Source organism: Musa acuminata, chromosome BXJ3-6, assembly GCF_036884655.1.
Source record: "Musa acuminata AAA Group cultivar baxijiao chromosome BXJ3-6, Cavendish_Baxijiao_AAA, whole genome shotgun sequence".
In the NCBI taxonomy this organism is placed as follows: Eukaryota; Viridiplantae; Streptophyta; class Magnoliopsida; order Zingiberales; family Musaceae; genus Musa; species Musa acuminata.
The window spans coordinates 15,475,642-15,495,959 of NC_088354.1; the positions used below are offsets into that span (position 1 = coordinate 15,475,642).

Below are 20,318 nucleotides of genomic sequence, written 5' to 3' on the forward strand. Positions count from 1 at the left end.
TTTAAGAGCAGGCAGCCATTTTTAAAATTGATTTTGGGTGTAGAATTGCTCCATAATTAAAAATATATACTAATCGATCTCTTTTCCTCTCTTTTTCTCTTTCCATCGCTTCATTTTATTTAAGCAAAATAGGTGTTTTTATTTGAGGGTCTATATTTTTCAATTTGAAAAATTTTATTATGTATGGAAATTTAAGAAAATGATATCTTGTTTATGATTTTAACTGTTTGTTACAAGGATTTGGGTTTAAATCTTATATATATATATATATATATATATATATATATATATATATATATATATATATATATATATATATATATATATATATATATATATATATATATATATATATGTATATACGTATAAGTGATTGAATTAAGGATAACGCTTATACACATTGTCAAATTAGGACGATACAAAATATCAACGATATTTTAACAATTCGTTCATCTTAGTGATGCTCGTAACTTACGAATGAATTAACGACCACTTAGTCCAATAAGTTAAAAAAAATATAAATGCTTCATAGACTAATTTGATATTGCTCTTAATTTTCTAAACATCTTAGACACATTCTATATAGTTTTACAAAACTCTTGATCGAACTTGGTTATTTTCCAACACTAAAATTGAGTTTGCTTCAAATCTTCAACACATCAATGAATCAAAATTTATTGTGACACTAAGAAATATAATTTGAGTTTATTAATTAAGATTTTTGTAATAGACTATCAAGGTATATATTAACTAATAAGTTAGCTGACAGCCTAAAAATAATATCATTATATATATATATATATATATATATATTATAAAATTTAGATGATTGTATATATAATGTATCTGGGAAAAAATTATTATCAATTAAAAGTGTTGTGGGAAACAACTTTGAGCCGTGGTCTCGGGGCTGACGCGGCTCGGTTCGGGTCCGGATGACGGGGATCTCCCTAGGGCGTTCCTCGAGCCCGCTGAGGCGGTCGTCCGGAGGGGACCTTCGGCTTTGCACCTGCACAAAGGTTGAGCCGAGGCTCTCGGCCCGACCCCTCCGACGATCAAGTTAGCTGATGTGGAGGGGGTTTCAAATGAAGAAGAGTTTTTGTGTGTCTGTCCCCCCCCTCTCTGAACGAGAGGGTATTTATAGGGAAGCATACTGCTTCCTAAGCTGCCCGCTTGCAGGGGCAGGTTGGTAGCGTCTGACTTTTTGTGTTGGCGTGGCGTGAAAAATTGAGCTTTGGCAAGATGTTAATACGCCTCGATCGGCGTTCCGGTCTGCATTGACCAGGTGTTGTTACGTGAGGCGTCATCTGACGTCAGTCGAGTCTTATCATAATTACTATCCTCATCATATTCCCCCTCGAAGGAAGTCATGTCATAAAAGGGGGGGGGGGGGGGGGGGGGGGTATGAGGCATGGCTTCGACTTTGAGAAACTGTCCCAGCCGGGCGCCTTGCCGGAGGTGTGGGAATCGTGGAGTTCAGCAACTAAGAAGGGTCGGATGTGCAGCGGTGACCCAGGTAGCGTGCGGCCGACGAGCACACTTAGTAGGGCAGGCCGACGCATGGTATGACCTCGGTGAGCATGGAACCGAGGAGGACGACGTAGGCGATGGCCGCGCGCATGGGGCCAAGGAGCCGAGGAGCACGACACGGGCGGGCTGGCCGCGCAGGTGTGTCTCGGGACGTATGGAGCCGAGGAGCACGACGCTGGCAGGCTAGCCGCGCAGGTGTGGTCTCGGGCAACATGCGGCCGAGGAGCACGACGCAGGCGGGCAGTCACCCGACATTCCGGGCCCTTCCTCTAGCGCCAATCTGTTGTGGGAAACAACTTTGAGCCGTGGCCTCGGGGCCGACACGGCTCGGTTCGGGTCCGGATTGATAGAAATTAAGCGAAGAAGATAGAAAGAAAGAAATTGTAGAAGAAACTATGAAATGTATAAGATATAATTGCCTAATTCATTTTGATAGTGAGTTCTTGACAGCCATTTATACACACTCAGTAGGGAGGTTATACACATTTAGCATGGAGGATTTTTCTCAACTGCTGAGAGATTTCCTCAACTGCCTTGAGGAAATCTTATCTGCTTCTCAACTGCTGAGAGATTTCCTCAACTGTCTTGAGGAAATCTTATCTGCTTATCATGCCCCCGCAAGATTGAGCTTCCATCAAGGATGCCGATCTTGGACCGATGAGATGAAAATAGTTTACGGGCGAGAGGCTTTGTGAGTGAGTCGGCTAGTTGATCTGCTGTATGTACATGAGAAACTCGGAGTTGATGTCTGGCAACTTGATCTCGCACAAAATGGAAGTCGATGGCTATGTGTTTCATGCGGGAATGGAACACTGGATTGGCACATAAATAAGTAGCTCCAATATTATCACAATATATTGTAGGAATAACCGTGGAGTTGACGTTGAGTTCCTTGAGCAAATTTGTGACCCAATTGAGTTCAGCAGCGGCGGTGGCGACGGCACGGTATTCAGCTTCAGTTGTAGATCGTGCAACCGTCTTTTGTTTTTTAGAACTCCAACTGATTGGAGTAGCTCCAAGGAAGACAATGTATTCGGACGTAGATGTTCTATCATCAAAGTTCCCTGCCCAATCAGCATCAGCAAAGGCATGGAGATGGAGTGAAGTATTTTTGCGAAGAAAAATGCCATGATTAAGAGTCCCTTTAAGATACCGCAAAATTCGTTTGACCGCAGACTAATGCGTAGTAGATGGTCGATGCATGAATTGCGATAACTTATTGACGGCAAATGAAATATCTGGACGGGTGAGAGCCAAGTACTGTAAGGAGCCAAGGACTTGTCGATACTGAGTCGAATCTGTAGCAGGACTTCCATCACATAATTTAAGTGATTCACTGGTAGAGAGAGGAGTTGTAACCTCTTTCGCATCCTGCATGTTTGCCTTTGATAATAAATCTTGAATATACTTTCTTTGTGATAGGAAGAGACCTGAAGATGTAAATGTTGCTTCCACTCCCAGAAAGTAGCTTAAAGTTCCTAGATCTTTGAGGGAGAATCGATCGGCCAAGTGCTTTAGAAATGCCTGAGTCTTCAAAGGATCATTTCCTGTGATAATAATATCATCCACATATACTAAAAGATATATTATGCTTCCATTGTGCTGGCAAATGAATAACGAGGTATCAGACTTTGAATTGATGAAGCCAATTGAGGTCAAAAACGAGCCAAGCTCGTTATACCAAGCCCTTGGAGCTTGACGAAGTCCATAAATAGCTTTTTGAAGTTTGCAGACATGCCTTGGATATTGAGGATGAACGAAACCAGGAGGTTGTTGCATAAAGACATCTTCAGTAAGTGACCCCTGTAAAAAGGCATTGTTAACATCCAATTGTCGTATGTGCCAGCCCTTTGAGATAGTCAAACTCAGGATAAGACGGATTGTTGTGGGTTTAACAACGGGACTAAATGTCTCTGTGAAGTCGACACCAGGTCGTTGATGAAACCCTTTGGCGACTAGACGTGCTTTGTATCTGGCAACGGATCCGTCTGGGTTCCGCTTAATTCGAAAGACCCATTTACACTCGATGATATTTTGTGTGTGATGAAAGGGTACTAAGGTCCATGTAGAGTTATGGAGGAGAGCATCATATTCGTCACACATGGCTTTACGCCAGTGAGAAGATTTTTGAGCTTGAGTGATTGTAGTGGGTTCACTGGCCTCAGTGGAGGAATTTGTTATAGCATGTAAGTCAAGGACTTGACGTGGTTTGAAAATACCACTTTTGGAGCGTGTTGTCATTGGATGTCTAGGGGGGGTGGAAGTGGTAGATTGTGTTGGTGGTATAGCCGAGGGCGAGTCACTGTCATGGACCGGGTCAACCGTCGGCACAACAATGTCACTAGATCTAGGAGAAGGTAAAGCCAGTGGCAATGTTGCCGAGGGTATGACTTCATTAATAGGGGAAACTTGTGAGGAAGGGAGTGGAGGAATAGAGGGAGTGAAAAGCTGTTGAACTGGAGTAATAGTAGTATGTGAATCTTGAGAGTAAGGACTGGACGGTGTCATTGGAGGTTCGTGTGATGAGATCGGAGGGATATTCCAGTGATGTATGTTTATCGGAGTAGTTTGCATGGTAGGATTATTTTGAAAAGGAAAGACAGACTCCTCAAAGATAACATGACGTGATATAAAGACCTTTTTAGTTTGGGGTTCATAGCATCGAAAAGCATTATGTTCAAGAGAGTAGCCTATAAAAGTGCAAGGCTTAGATCGTGATGTTAGCTTATGTGACGTTTAGGGACGGAGCCATGGATAACATAAACAGCCAAAAACTCTGAGTTTATGAAGGTTTGGAAGTTTGTGGAATAATTTTTCAAATGGTGACTGGTATTGTAAGACTGGAGTGAGCATACGATTAATGAGATAAACTGCAGTTTGAAAAGCTACTGACCAAAAAGATGGTGGCATGGATGCTTGATGTAGAAGGGAGAGACCAGTTTCAACGATATGCCGATGTTTGCGTTCGGCAGAACCAACCAATTGGGGAGTATGTGGGGGTGACTTGAGGTGTTGTATACCACAAGCAGAGAGACAGGATGTGAGGGCTTGATATTCGCCTCCACCATCAGAGTAAACTGTTTTAATGGAAGATTGAAAAAAATTCTCGACCAACTTTCGAAAGTTGGTAAATACAGTAGAAACATCAGACTTATGATGGAGAGGATATAACCATGTGTACTTAGTAAAATAATCTACAAAAATGACATAAAAACGAAACTTGTCAAAAGAAGGAATTGGGGCAGGGCCCCACACGTCGGTATAAATGATTTCAAATGGTTTAGAGCAAGAAATGGAGGTTGTCCCAAAAGACAGTTTATGACTTTTATTGCAAAGACAAGCATCACAATGATTAATAGTGCTATTGATTTTCAAGGTAGGAAGAGAATAACGAGAAAGTAATTTTTGCTGAATAAAAGGGGAGGGATGACCAAGACGACGATGTCATACATCAACCGGAGCTGCGATTGAGGAGTGAGCAGTAGGAAGGGTAATTTGTGAAGTGGATGGCCACTCATAAATGTTGTCTTTGTTCTGGCCCTGGACCAAGGATGCCCCCGTGCTCAAATCCTTGACAAGAAAAAAGTTAGGAAAGAATTCAATTGATGTATTATTTTGTTTACAGAATTGAGAAACGGAAATGAGGTTTCTTTTAATGTTAGGTGCACACAAAACATCATCGAGTGTAAAGGTTGTGGTAAGTGAACTAAGCGTTGAGGAACCAGAATGAGTAATAGGAATTTTTTTACCGTCACCGATGATGATATCTTCATTTCCGTCATAGTTGTTGTGGATGGACAAGTTTTGAAGATCAGAGGTGATGTGATGAGAGGCGCCCGAATCCACAATCCAATTAGGTTGAGTAGGAGTTGGAGTAGCCATGAAATTCGCCTGAGGCCACTGTGATGGAGTAGGGAGTCTGGGACGAGACCGACAGACTTTCGCGGAGTGTCCAACTTTATCACATAGTTGGCAAACAACTCGTTGGCGACCTGTGAAGTCAGGACGCGACGGCTGAGTATTATGAAAGTTACCACCTTGATATGGGTAAGGAGGGTTTGGTCTGGGCCCCATAAGGCTAGGAGGCAGCTTAGCCAAATCTTTGTTGACGTGCTTATTGTACTGGTTGCTCTTCCTCTTGGATTTTTGATTGACCTGAGATGTAATAGGTGGTCCGGGCAACTTATCATCACGCTTCAAGTACGTCTCATAGTCGATCAACTTATCATAAAGTTCTTCGAATGATATTGGTGAGTCCCGTGCCCGAAGTGCTGCTGTCAGTTCTTTGTACTCGCCTCCTAAGCCATTGAGGGTATGGATTAGGACTTCTTCATCGCTGAGAGAATGACCTATCAAAGCTAAATCATCGATGATAACTTTGATATTTTGTAGATAATCAGCAATAGTACTTCCCTCTTGTTTCATTTTCATCAGATTGGAGAGAAGTCCGAGCATGCGAGTACGCGAGCGATTTGCCAAAGTTGTTTGTAATTTGCACCATGCTTCTGCAGCAGTCGTACATGAGGATATCAGCGGGGCAATGGATCCAGCAACGGAAGCTTGAATAGCTTGGAGGATGAGGCGATCTTGACGTAACCATAGTTGGTGGGCTGGATTTGGCACTGGATTGGGTTCGCTTGGGATGTTGATCATTTCAGGTGGACACTGGAGAGAGCCATCAACGTAACCTAAGAGATCATAGCCAAATAAAAGATTAGAAAGTTGTGCCCGCCAAGATGCGTAGTTGCCGCCTTTGGATAATTTGAAGAGAATGAGTGCTGCAGCATTGATGGTGATAAGACTTTAAGAAGTGCTCAGAGTCCCTGCAGAAATAAGGACAGGAATAACAGAAGAGGAAAATGAAGACATCCCAGATATTTTATGGCGGGTCAAGTGATCTTTATAGAAGATGTAAAGATATAGGAGGAAGGGAGGAGGAGAAAAGCAGATCGATGCACTGCAGAGTAGGCTGCAGCGCGATGAACTGCAGAGAAGGCTGCAGCGTGATGAACTGCAGTGATGGGCGAGCAATATGCAGCAAGAAAGGCAGCGATGGCTGTGGCGGGAGGTAGATGATGAAGACGTCAGATGTAGAAGAGTAGCTGTATGCAATGCCAAAGAGGGCTGCTGCTTCTTCCAGAGGCACTGGTAGGCTGCAGCGATTCAGAGTGCAGGAGAGATTGTTGCAGCGAGGTGGAAGAAATCTCTGCAGCTTGCAGCGATTTCTGCAGCGATGCTGGAAAAATCTGCAAGGTTGGAGATAGTTGCAGTAATGCAGTATTGGAGTTTGGTGGCCGGAAGAGCAGCAGAGTTTTCAGCGGAAGACTTCGGTTGGCAAGGGAGCAGCAGCCGGCGGTAGAAACAAAGGCCGTGACTGTGCTTCCTTTAGGATCTGATATTAGCAGCCGCAAGTGCTGCAGTAGGCTGCAGCGAATGGCTATGGCTGAGGGGCGAAGGCGTCGCCACGAGAGGGATGGTTGGACTCCGGAGAAGAGGGCTTGCTCTAGGCAAACTGCTCTGATACCATGATAGAAATTAAGCGAAGAAGATAGAAAGAAAGAAATTGTAGAAGAAACTATGAAATGTATAAGATATAATTGCCTAATTCATTTTGATAGTGAGTTCTTGACAGCCATTTATACACACTCAGTAGGGAGGTTATACACATTCAGCATGGAGGATTTTTCTCAACTGCTGAGAGATTTCCTCAACTGCCTTGAGGAAATCTTATCTGCTTCTCAACTGCTGAGAGATTTCCTCAACTATCTTGAGGAAATCTTATCTGCTTATCACGGATGACGGGGATCTCCCTGGGGCGTTCCTCGAGCCCGTTGAGGCGATCGTCCGGAGGGGACCTTCGGCTTCGCACCTGCACAAAGGTCGAGCCGAGGCTCTCGGCCCGACCCCTCCGACGATCAAGTTAGATGATGTGGAGGGGGTTTCAAATGAAGAAGGGTTTTTGTGTGTCTGTCCCCCCCCCTCTCTAATGAACAAGAGGGTATTTATAGGGAAGCATACTGCTTCCTGAGCTGCCCGCTTGCAGGGGGCAGGCTGGTAGCGTCTGACTTTGTGTTGACGTGGCATGAAGAATTGAGCTTTGGCAGGATGTTAATGCGCCTCGGTCGGTGTTCCGGTCTGCATTGACCAGGTGCTGTTGCGTGAGGCGTCATCTGACGTCAGCCGAGTCTTATCATAATTACTATCCTCATCAAAAAGCAACTTGGTCAGACCAATTCATCATGGTTCGGATGATGGAATGTACAATGAAGTCCAGAAAATCGGATGGTCGATGGTTCATAATTAATTAGATCATTTAATCATTGACATTGTAAACTCACTCATAAAATATTATATATTCGAAATCTATTAAATTTTTAAATAATAACAATTTTAATTAGATCATCATCAAACCAATAATATTGAAAAATAAAAAAAATATTTTTTAATATAAAAATATATTTAAACTTTTTGTTAAGGAGATTTAATTTATATACTATAAAATTAAAAGAAAAAAATATAATCGTTTTAATAATATTACACATGACTTATATTTTTAATATAATAAATATATGCTGTTGCCGCCGTATCGAGCCGCATTTTCCCACCGCGCGACTCTGAAGGCTAAACCCTAGTGACGTCCTGCCGCCGCTCTTGGCTGCTTTTACCCGCCGTCGACGTCCGGCAGTCGCCACCTCGCGGCGTGGCCGATGTCTGCTGCCTCTTAACTCCGTCGAGAGCCCGTTGTCGTCAGCTAGCCGCGTGCGCTCTTCTCCCCGCTTCTCCCGTTTCTGCGCCTTCATGCCCAACGGTTCTCCCCTTTCTTCTCTTTCCCTTTAAGTTACAGCCGCGCAGCCGACCCCTTCTCCGAACCACTTCTTAGCCCACAGCCGGCCGCCCCTTTTTTTGGATCGATCATACTCTGCCATATTGTGATTGAAAGTTTGCCTCGAGTCAACTTGTTCACGTAGGGAGATTTGATATCTGCCAATAAATTTAGGTTGCAGCCTGTGTTTCATGTTTAATTTATTGGATTTAAAATGGTTTATTTACGTTTCATGCATTGGGCTTGATGAGTCTTTCTTTCTCAGCAGACTCTCCTTCCTTTTGCTGCGACGACAAGTTGAGTGGCGAGTCGGCTGGTGTTTCTTGAAACCTTTTTCTGTATGTTTATTTTACTTTCATGGTATAACTTTGTCTTCTGTATGTTTTCGTGCCTTAGGCTTGATGAGTCTTTCTTTCTCCGCAAACTCTCCTTCCTTTTGCAGCGACGACAGATTTGAGTGGTTTCGTATCTTTTTGCATCTATTTTGCTTCTTTTAGGTCGGAGATTGATGGGGAAGAAAAATAAGGTCATCCTCCCTCCCAACCTCCCCCCAGAGGTCGCCGATGATGAGATTGTGGTTTCTGACGAGGATTTGGAATTCGTTGGCCGAAACCGTGAATATGTTGGATTCCTCACCAAGCTTGACACGAAATCTATAGACAGGTTGGGCATTTCTTGGCTCTTTAATCCTTTTTTTTTTTCCTTTGTTGTCTGTCATCTCTTGATGCAAGTTTGATTTTTGTTGGCAATAGAATGATTTTTGGATATTAGGGTTTAAGAATAGTAGCTTTGGAGTGTGATGGTTTTGTCCAAATTACATTGGTTACCAGAATTTGTGTTGCAGGCATGTCAAGCGAGTTGCTAATCATGAGGATGATGAACTGGAAGCTCTATATGAGAAGCGGAACCGAAAACCTTCTCTTTTAAGACTGAAGGAGGAAGAAGATAAGCTTCAAGTTGATCCTGTTGATGCTCTTCCAGTAAAGACACTGGATGGGAAGTTGGAATACAGAACCGGTAACCACCGAACCTGGATGAATTGACTGTGGTTTTCAACTTTCTGTGGAGCACAGTACTTAGCCTAGTTTCACTGTATTATAGATTCAAGTTTAGTAAGATGCTCCACATTTTAGTAAATCTATTTATCATATGGTTGGAGAGAGTTATATGCATTATATGATTTTAATTTTGTTATATTTTAAAATGCCCTGAATATTGTATCTTTAGAACTGGAGAAAAAAAAGAAACTAAAAGTATTATCTAAATGATCTCTGTAGTGGCTTCACTGTGGCCTCTGGAGAAAAGTAGCTGAGTAGCGTAGCTGAATTGGTTGAAGCCGTTTGATTGGGTATCATGTACACAATTGATGTTTGCGCTTCTGGGACTTGATCTCAGTGTGTTATTCTTGAAATTCCAAGAGTACTGCTTATGGACAAGTCAAAGAATTATGGAAATAAGAAGCCAAATCAGAGATCGTTGTTTGTTGTAACTTCACGGTGTACCGTGACCATGTTTTTGTTATGATACTTGATCGTGGTTACTTTCTTCTGGAAACGTACCATTTTTCTTTTCACGAGTAATTAACTTCTAAATTCATTTGTGAATGTTAGCGGAGGTCTTGTAGGATGAAAATAGTTGCATACCATATTGCATAAATTGCTCTGCTTTAATGTAATTAATTCTTTTTTATGCATCTTGCTTATCATAGATTTGGAAAGTTTAATATATGTTGTTCTTTTTCTAGTGTCCTTGTGGTTGGCTTGAGACTGATTGTGGTTCGAATAGTAGCTGACGCATTACAATTCTAGTTAGGATCTACCAATCCGAGCCAAACTTGTTCCATCTGGCATGTGTCTATTTGGAATCAGCTGTTGACTCTTGACTGGAAAATTAAATTTTAATACCTGATCTAGTTTGGCTTAATCACGTGAACCGAAGCGATAGCTTCCACTCCAGTATAACTGAATCAATCCATTTTGTTGGGCCTTCTGCTGGTCCAAGTCAATGTGAGTCCAAGTTGTTATTGTAATTTAAATATGATCTGGAAGCTTGTAGGTGTCTCAAATTGCATTTATTACCTTGACGTAGACTTTTTGCTTAAGACTCTGCAAGGTGAATCTTTCTTAAAATTTACACATCTCTTCCACAGGGGGAGCTAATAGAGGAATTTTATCTTTATCATGTATATTTTGTTGGATGAAGAATGTTTAACTAACATTGAGAAGTTTTGAGAGGCATACATAGCATTATTGTTTAATCATTAAGTTTGGCTTGCAGTTAATGATCTATCAAATATTTCAAATTTCTTCTAATCTGGTTATTGGTGATTTTGCTTGAAACTGCATTTGATGTTACTAAAGATCTGAGTAGATCACTGTTATATAAAGTTTTATTAAAATTGCAGCTGATAGATCAAAATCTGGAGATGGAACCAATGGAAAGGAATCTGCAATGGGCATAGAAGATGATGAAAAAATTGCAGGTATGATGAAGCTTACTAAACCAGAGAAAAGGCTAAAGCTAAAAAAGAGCAGAAAAGAGGCTAAGAAGCTTGCAAAGGTGGAAGAGAAAGGAGACGGTGGTGAAGAAAAGCTGCACTCCGAAGTCTTGGTATTTTGCTCAAAATTTGTTTGACCATACATTAACGTCAACCTTTTAATATCATCATTTTTTGTGCTCATCAGAAAAATGGAGAGAAAATGCTTATGCTTCTTATTTTGAATTGATTAACCTTGTTATATGACAATTTAGTCTCTGTACAGGCATAAAATGGATGTGATTCTTTTTCATGAAGTTAATAACATTCTTAAGTTGTATCATAAACGATGACACACAATGGGTCATAGTAAGCTAAGCTACAAAATGGTTGTGATCGGGTATTAAGTTGCAGTTCTGATGTTTGGTCCTCTAGGACTGTTAGCAACTTAATATTCTATAAATAGATTTTCTTGAGTTGAAGATTGGTTACCGATACATAAGAATAACTCAAATAGTAGGAAAAATTATCATATAATGTTGCTACAGCATAAAACTTCTAGAGAATGTTTTATGTAAAAAATGTTTCTGCCTTTCTTTTCCCCTTTTTCTTTTGCTTCACTTGTCTATTCTTCTCTCCCAAATGGTCAGAGAACCCTTGTGATAGTATAAGAATTGATGCCCGACCAGTGTGAAAGCTGCATCTATGGTAAGAGTTCGGCCAATATCCTTATCTTGGCACTCAAGGCCTTTTGAGCTGTTGTTGATTTGATCCCCTTATGTTCATACAGGATTCCTCATGCCCTCTATGACATATGCCCTGCCTGGGGTTTGAATGTGCCATGTGCATGATACAAACAAAAAAGTTCAAAGTTAGCCCTTTGCAACATATGACTGCTGCTGCATGGGGCATGAATGTGCCATGGGCTGATGCTAAAAAAAATAAAAGAAACATAAGTTCAAAGTTGGCAAGAGTCCACCCTACTGTTCTTTTAATAATCAAAATAGGCTATCGTTTTGTCATAATCTTAAATCATTGCTAACTTTAGTCCTTTACGTAATTAACATTAAGCTAGTTACAGACTTTTTTTTTAAATCTTAACAAAAAGGGAAAGTTTGATCAAAAGATTTAGAAAACCAAGAATCTCTTTATAGGTTCCTAATGGCAAAATCCAGTTGCTGCTATCTTGAAGCTGTCAGCTTCCTTAATGGAGTTGTAAAACAAAGGCATCTGACAATGTCTTGGATGAGTGTGAGTTCAAACTATAATGTATTTTCATGTCTCAGAAGTTGAAAGAGGCTCTTGTAGGGAAAGGCTGTTGATTCACATTCAAGTTTCGGCAAAAGAGGAGATTTATCAAAAAATATGGTTAGAGTTTGTGATAAGGAACTTTGGAAGTTGTACCTTATCAATAATGTAAACTACCTACCCATGGGAGTATTGCTGCTCTTACTCTCTCTGTCCTATGCTTGTTTATTTTTTATGTCTGTCTATGTGGGACTTTACAGCTTTGTTATTGCTGCTGCTTAAATATGTTATGCCCTAAACTTGATTGTCTCTGGATGTTAATTATTACAATGCAGATTTTATCTAATTGAGCAAATTTTAACTGTCTCAAACTTAGGAATCTGGTTAACATTCTCCTCCACATTTTTGGCACTTCAAATTCTCTCTGGTTACACATATCAACCTGAGAAGAACATCCTACACATAGCGAGACCAAACTCATGATAGTGTTTCTGCTGTTAAAAATAACCTCCTACTTCACAAATTATGACTACAGGCTATCTTTTTTTCATGCTTCAATTATCTATTCTTTTTTCTCTTTTCTGGGAGTGGATTAAGTTACTTCTTTTTGACTGTGGATGTGATTTCCAGGCAAAGGTAGAGGAAGAACTTTCTGCTGAAGAGTTGTTCAGGAAAAAGAAGATTAGATTGGCAGAAATTGGGTTGCAGTTGCTGGAAAATCCTGAAGAAAATATCAAGGCCCTGAAAGAATTGTTGCAGATTTGTGATGATGAAGACCAAAATATAGTTAAACTTGGTCTGATGTCTTTGTTGGCTGTTTTTAAAGACATAATTCCTGGGTGATTGATGCTAAATTTCATTGTTTCTCTTTCTGCATATTTTATCATTTGTTAACTAGTTTTCATTTGATTTACTGGATTCAAAATTTCTGTATCTATCTTTTACAGCTATCGTATCCGGTTACCAACTGAAAAGGAGATGGAGATGACAGTTTCTAAAACAGTACGCCAGCAGCGGTTCTATGAATCTACACTTTTGCGCTCATACAAGGTTTTTTTAAATCTTTGCCTGTGATTTCATTGCTGTTTCTATCCAACTAATCATCTGAAGTGGCACAAAGATCATGTCATATATTTCTGCCACTGCTTTCTGAAAATTTTCCTACTGGCGCTGACTCTATGAATTTAGAGTTTATGCTCATAAAGGGGTTCTCTCTCTGTCTATGCCTCTGACTTTGTATCTCTTTTGTCTTAACTAATCATTTGAACCTGTCTCTATTTATATCTAGCATTGCTACCAGAGCTTTTTGCAGCATGTCTTTTGTGATTTTTGGTGCTTTGAATATATAGACCCCTGACATATATAACCTTTTGCTTTAAGACAAAGAATCTCTCTGCAGTATTTTGATCAGAAACATGTTATGGGAGGCAATGGTTTATCTCATAAGAACGGATATAAGGGACATCACATGATTTTTGAATTAAACCATCTTGCTTTAGAGTAAAGTGAATAGTAGCCTGAACTGAAAGCAACCCATGAACAGGCCAAGATCTCTTGATTAGTACCGACCATGTATTGGTGGGTCTGATAAGGTGGGGTTGGGTTGGCAGGTCAGCATATTTTTCATCTAGTAATATATATACTAAAATTAGAGCTTGTCACCGATCTTATGCTGAAGAAAAACTCAAAGCATTCATTTTAATGATTATTGATAATAAATTAGTTGGGATTTTACGAAGGAGTTTTTGTTGTTGTATTGCTAGTAATTTGTTATTTATTATTTTTGATCTTTAACTTCGGAATTATATAAAAGTCAAGGAAAGAGGTCAACGTATATTTTTTATTCTCTTTCTGGTGCATAGGATGTTAAATACTTCGATTTATGAATGCAGTTTTATCTCCAAATACTGTTACAAGGCATTAAGTTCTTTTGTGGTTGGTTTTTTTAACTTGACATTCTTTAAATGTTGATCTAATAGGCATACCTCATGAAGCTGGTAACCTTGGAGAAGCAGCCCTCTATCCGTCAGGTTGCTGTTCGCTGCTTGTGCAGTTTACTAGATGCTGTGCCACACTTCAACTTCCGTGAAAGCATTTTAGCCAGTGTTGTGAAGAATATAAGCTCTTCAGATGATACAATAAGGTCTAATTTTGATTCTACAGTGTTTCTTTCTGTACTGGTTGCATCACAGCAAACTTATTTTGACAGCACTGATTTCAGATAAGAAAGACCTTGTGGGGATGCATCATAAAATGTAATAACTTTTTGAATTTCATAGTATTGAGCTAGTGAAAGTAAATTGATAAATATTAACCATTATGTTAAAGGACTACAAATAAATGTTTAACTGCAAATGTGTGTATGGTTGTTATGATTAATCATTTAACATTAATCTGAATTAGAAGTCATTATGTTTAGCAACCTCATGAATCATCGTCCAAATACAAGTCATTTTTCTTACCACAAGTGGAACTCCAAATTATCTGGATAGTTACATCTAAAACTATTAGTGAAGTTGAAGGTTTTGAATCAAATAATGTTCTTTTCAATTAATTTCTTAGTTTGAACATGTTTGTACTGATTCTCTTGACAGGTAGAAAAATGGTTGTTTGGTAATCATAATTGCTATATGCGCATGAAAAAACCTCTATTAGTTTCTGACTGCAGATTACATGTACAAGTATGTGTAGTTTGCTATCTGCTTTAGATTTTAATTTCCACCTCTTGGATGATTCCAAGCTTAAGCAATTTTCTATACCGACATGATATTTTGGGTTAGGTAATTTCTTTTCCTTCTTTTAGCTACTTAGACATCAGCCGTTTTTGCAGAAATATTGTCTAATGAGTTATTATAAATTTTAACTATAATTGTGTTCTGTCCACAATATTTGGAAATGTTTTTCTCATATATCTTCATTCATCCAACTCTGTTGTGCTGCTGTGAGTCACTCCTTGTTGACAATGATATAGAGGAACTTATTCTCATTTAAATGGCATAATGTTCTTAAACATGAGCCAATTGGATTTTTAATTCATTGTGTGGCACTTTGATATAGAACAATTTCAAAGTTATTTTTGACCCAAGTTCTCCAGTATAAATAGAGTGTGATTTCTTTCTGTTTTCTATCGTGTGACAGAAAGCTCTGTTGTGAAGCTACAAGGTCAATCTTCTCAAATGAAGGAAAGCATGGGGGTGAAGCAACCTTAGAAGCAGTGCGGTTGATTGCTGATCATGTCAAGTTTCATGACTGCCAGCTCCATCCTGACAGTATAGATGTATGCTTATCCTTGATCTTGAAGTAAAAGGAGCTTTTTTTTTTTAATGTCTTTGTATTGAGCCAATTTGTAGTTTACATGGCACTACTTTGTTTGCATTTGTTCAAAATATTCATTGATTAAATATGTTTGCTAGTTTGTGATGGAGGATTTCCTCTCTAAGTTTGTTTTCTGGTCTATGATGGGGGAATTTTGTTTTATATAATTTCATAGATTTAGGAAAAATGTTTGGTTTTTTTAATGTACTAAATTCATATTTGAATCATATGTTTTGCCAGGTCTTTTTATCCTTGACATTTGATGAAGATATTGGAAAATCAGACATTTTGAAGGAGCCAGTCAAACCCAAGAAAAGAGGGAAATGGAAAAATCAAGATAGTTCAAAAGAAGTGCAAGGCGGTGATAGAAAGAAGAATAAACAGGAGTTGATGAAGAAAACAAGAGAAGAGGTATTTTACGATTAGCAACTTTCTACAATTGAATGTATGATTTTGATGGATTCTAATTTTTCTTATTATCTGCTATAGGTTAGTGCAGATCTAAAGGCTGTTTCATTTGCTCCAGACTCAAAAGATAGAAAAATGATGCAGTCTGAAACACTTACTGCTGTATTTGAAACATATTTTCGCATTTTGAAACATAGCATGGATCCTTCTGCTTCAAGGTGAATCTTTTGCTGGTATAATTTTCTCTTTACTAGTAAACAAACTGTTGCATGCTTATATACTTTGCCCCCTGCTTGCAGGTCAAAAGTAAATGCTGTTTCCTTATCTTGTGGATCTGGATCATATCCATTACTTGCTTCATGCTTGAATGGCTTGGGAAAATTTTCACATTTGATTGATTTGGATTTTATGGGTGATCTTTTGGAATGCCTGAAAAAACTTGCTGGATACAGTGACCACAATGATGGTTCAATGCAGAATCACTTGTCTGTTTCAGAACGCCTGCAGTGCTGCATAGTAGCTTTTATGGTGATGAGGAATAATCTTGATGCACTGAACGTGGATCTGCAAGATTTTTATGTCCAGCTCTATAACCTTCTTTTGGAGTATAGACCTGATAGGTCAGTCGTCAATGTTTGCTAATTATGCACTGATTTCAATAGAAATTGTTGACACATAAGTACCTTATATATTTCTGTGTATTTGCTTCCGCTCTCTTTACTTTTTAAATGGCTTGAAAGTTGATAGGTTGATTGCGTATCTACTTTAGTAGCTATATTATAAGATGTGTGGTTAATGATACTACATGGAGCTAAAAGTCAGAAGCCGCCAAATAGATCTGGATCCAATGTGCTATACAATAAAATCTAACAAACAGCATTTTTGTGTTGTGGAAGGATTTTGTCTTTACCATGCTTGGATATAACTGCTATTAGGATAGACCATTCTTCTTTGTAGCTTTACTAAACACCAATAACTTTTTTTTTCATAATCATCAGCACGAGTTAAGTTTTCTGTTCCCACTTAGATTTAAGGTTGCACTTTTGGCAGGTTGGTTAGTTGAAGCTTAAACTAAAGGGAATCCAACACTTACAAATCTCTCAACTAAAACCTACTCCGGTTGGGTTTTCTTTTGGGTCTACCCAACCCAACTTCGGTATTGACTAACCCTGACTTGGATCAGATTGTTGATGAGTTGTGGGTTGGTTCAGTTCATTCTTGGTTGGATTACTTGGTTTCCATTTAACTAAAGCATGATAATACAAGTATAAAGTTGATGCTAAGAAAATCTGATGTTATATCTAGCAATTTTGCCAAGTTGGTTTGTTTCAGGTAATTTTGGCTTTGGCTATACATGGGTCAGGTTTAGGTCTAGTGTAACCTCACCCAAGTCCCAAATGATCCAACCCAACCCAGCACAGTAACAGGTAGATTTGGCTTCTTGATACTGTCTAACATAAGCAAGCCATTTGTAATTCTTGATTGTTCTAGGTCCTTGTAAGTTTTCATTGCATCTGCACAATATTTTCTAAAACAGAGAGTTGCAAGTTCAAAAGATTAGGAATGTTCAATCGTGGAATGAATTGGAGGAGTGTGTTGATTCTTCAAACCCTATATTTCTGCATATGCAATCCCTAGGTAAACATGCAAATTTCATTTAGCTTATCTGTTCTCTCCCTCAAGTTGCCAGAACTTATAATTGCTTGGACTTAAATCTAGAGTTGACTAATGTCTATGAGATAGCAAAACTTTGTGTCAGATTTATGAGATGTGATGCTATTATTGCATTATGATTGAATTATACTATTTATATGGTTTGGTTCCCCCCTGAAGCAGAGACTGTGGTGAAGTGTTAGCTAAAGCTCTAAAGACGATGCTTTGGGAGGGGAAACAACATGACATGCAGAGAGCTGCTGCCTTCATAAAACGCCTGGCAACATTTTCTCTGTCTTTTGGATCTGCAGAGGCTATGGCAGGTACTAATCTTTCTTGACTTCTAACTTAGATTATATGCTCGGGTAGCGGTTTTATCATTTTCACGCATTATATTACATTATAATCACTTTGATGCTGCTTCTTTCTTTGTAAGAAAAAAATAATGATGTTTCTGGGACATAATATTTAGATCTCTACATATTTTGATTTTAACCCTTCTCCCATCACTCTTTTTGTATGCTTAACATGAGTTTACTGTATGAATGTGTTGCTTTCTTAGGGTATCACGTTTGTTGTCTTAATACCATAACAGTAAATGCCTATCTTGGGTTTTGCTGGAAATGGATTTTGCAATTGAGTATTAGCTGACCATTTATGTTCAACAAAATTTATAAAACTTGTATTCCTATAGTATTTTTTTATTGCATATCAAACAATTAAATGCCTTCAGGCCATTTGCAGAAATAAAGAACGTTTTTTTTGTATGTGAATAAACCAAGAAGTTGGTTAGTCGGCATGCATAAATTATTTTTAAAATCTTCTATTTTGTTTTGCAGCCTTGGTTACAGTGAAACATCTTTTGCAAAAAAATAGCAAGTGCCGAAATCTGTTGGAGAATGATGCTGGTGGTGGTTCGCTGGCCGGTTTAGTTGCAGTAAGGATTCTGTCCTACCTTAAGTAGTGTTTCACCTTGTCGTCGTTCTTACAAAGCTGCTATTTTCAGAAGTACCGACCTGATGCTACGGATCCAAATATAAGTGGTGCCCTTGCTTCTGTCCTCTGGGAGCTTAGCCTTCTGGTGAAGCATTATAATCCATCTATCTCATCGATGGCTGCGAGTATTTCAAGCATGGCAAGCATGAACCCAGCACACTCTCAAGTTCTATTTTCCACTGCCTCCCCTCTACAAGCATTTGCAGACTTATCTACTGAGCGGGAGCTCTTCAAACCAGCTAGCAAAGCTGCCTCTCTGAGACGCAAAAGGACAAGAGAAATAGAAAAGGACTTTGTGGTTATGGATCCTGATCAAATAAGGAAGTATGAGAACATGATAGATGAGGGTGTCTTGACAAGGAAGTTCAAAGATCATTTCATTTTGAACAAAGGTATTATGGAGAATGAGAGGTTGAGGCGAGAATTAAATCACACGATGTCATCCATAAGCTTATATGAAGATTACAAGAGACAGAAAAAACATAAAAAAGAAAGGTAACCACCAGAAGATTTAATGTCAGAGATCATCTGCAATTGTTTTACTGTGCAAAACGAATGTTTTACTGGCACAATTCTCAGCCACTATGCCAGTCTTCATTCCTTTTTTTCTTGAGGAGCTAAACTGTGCATATCCATATGAGTTCTTTAGCAGAGCAGTAATATGAGTTTCTTCTGCTTGGTTACAAGTAATGCAGGCAATTCTCTGTCGTATCAAAATTTCTTCATATTTCTCATGACCACAGGTGTATCATTTTCTGTTTAGCATGATATTATGTTGTATGATGTTTCATTGTGGGGAGTGAGGATTCATAGGGCCCAACATATATATTCTAAATTTGATAGCTTGATTCCTTGAAAACGTTTTTATATATAAATGGTTGTGTGTGTGTGTGTGTGAAAGCTAATTTTCTGCAGTAATAATGACAATGTTAAGCTGTTAGCCCATGTATTGGCTCATTTGTCCCAGCTAATTTGACAAAAGAGTTCGCACCATCAGTTCAAAGGGGAGATTGAAAGACTTGTTAAGGTACTTCAAGCTTGCCGTTGATCTTACTGACTTATTAGTGTTTTCTATTATGTGCTGGTGGAACTCTAATTCTTTATAGTGGTCAGATAATATGAATATCTGTGTATAGGTAAATAGATGCTCTGTGGTACATTGATGAGGTGAACGTAGATTCATCTGGGATATTATCTTAAATAACTTGGATTAGTGATCAACATATCCTTCTGTGATCACATTATGTTGAAGAATGCATGGTCATATATACAAGGTCTTGTGGGGGATGTAAAGGTCCAACAATAAGAAAGACCACGAGGGAGGAAGGTGGTGTCCTGGCATTAGGAGAACAACATGTGGCTCATTGTTCTTCTAATTCAAGTTAAAAATATTTGATTTAGTCGTTTAAAATTTCTATAAGGTTCGAATATTAATTGATGTTAGATTTTTAAAATCATGATGCATGATATATATTTCGGAATCGGCAATGTCGTTTTAATTATTTTGATATTTGGATCAATATATCATGCTAGATTATTCTTTTGTATTGATTTAATTATTTCGATGCATGATAAATATTTAATGAATTTTATAACTTTCATGTTTCCTTTGATTTAATTAAATTGTTTAATATTTTTATATTAACTAATTTCATGTCTTCGTATAATAAATTAGATTAATTGTAAACTCAATCTTCTATCATGTCAAAACGAAGAGTCTTCGGATGAAGGGCCACTATTGGATCCGATCTGAACAGACCCTGTCTCGATTTGAACTCGGGTCTGGCCTGGACCACATCGGACTCGAATTGGATACGTTGACTGACGAGGACAAGACCCGACCCAAATCGAGTTATATATATATATATA

General features: G+C 38.8%; 1 protein-coding gene across 21 annotated transcripts; it reads left to right on the forward strand.

The window, feature by feature from the left end:
• Nucleotides 1-8,126: 8,126 nt before the first annotated feature.
• LOC135584556 (nucleolar complex-associated protein 3-like) lies at nt 8,127-19,336 on the forward strand. 21 transcript variants are annotated; one of them, XM_009407111.3, is made up of 15 exons: nt 8,127-8,527; nt 8,622-8,691; nt 8,796-9,016; nt 9,198-9,370; nt 10,758-10,963; nt 12,708-12,916; nt 13,025-13,127; nt 14,057-14,220; nt 15,216-15,354; nt 15,633-15,803; nt 15,882-16,018; nt 16,100-16,420; nt 17,637-17,776; nt 18,293-18,390; nt 18,460-19,336. In XM_009407111.3, the coding sequence occupies exons 3-15, from the start codon at nt 8,862-8,864 to the stop codon at nt 18,946-18,948; spliced, it is 2,505 nt and encodes an 834-aa protein (XP_009405386.2). In that variant the 5' UTR covers nt 8,127-8,527; nt 8,622-8,691; nt 8,796-8,861; the 3' UTR covers nt 18,949-19,336. The 21 variants fall into 21 exon arrangements, with proteins under 21 accessions (XP_009405386.2, XP_009405387.2, XP_009405388.2 ...); XM_009407112.3 differs by having other exon boundaries at nt 8,133-8,527; nt 8,619-8,691; XM_009407113.3 differs by having other exon boundaries at nt 8,133-8,338.
• Nucleotides 19,337-20,318: the final 982 nt, after the last annotated feature.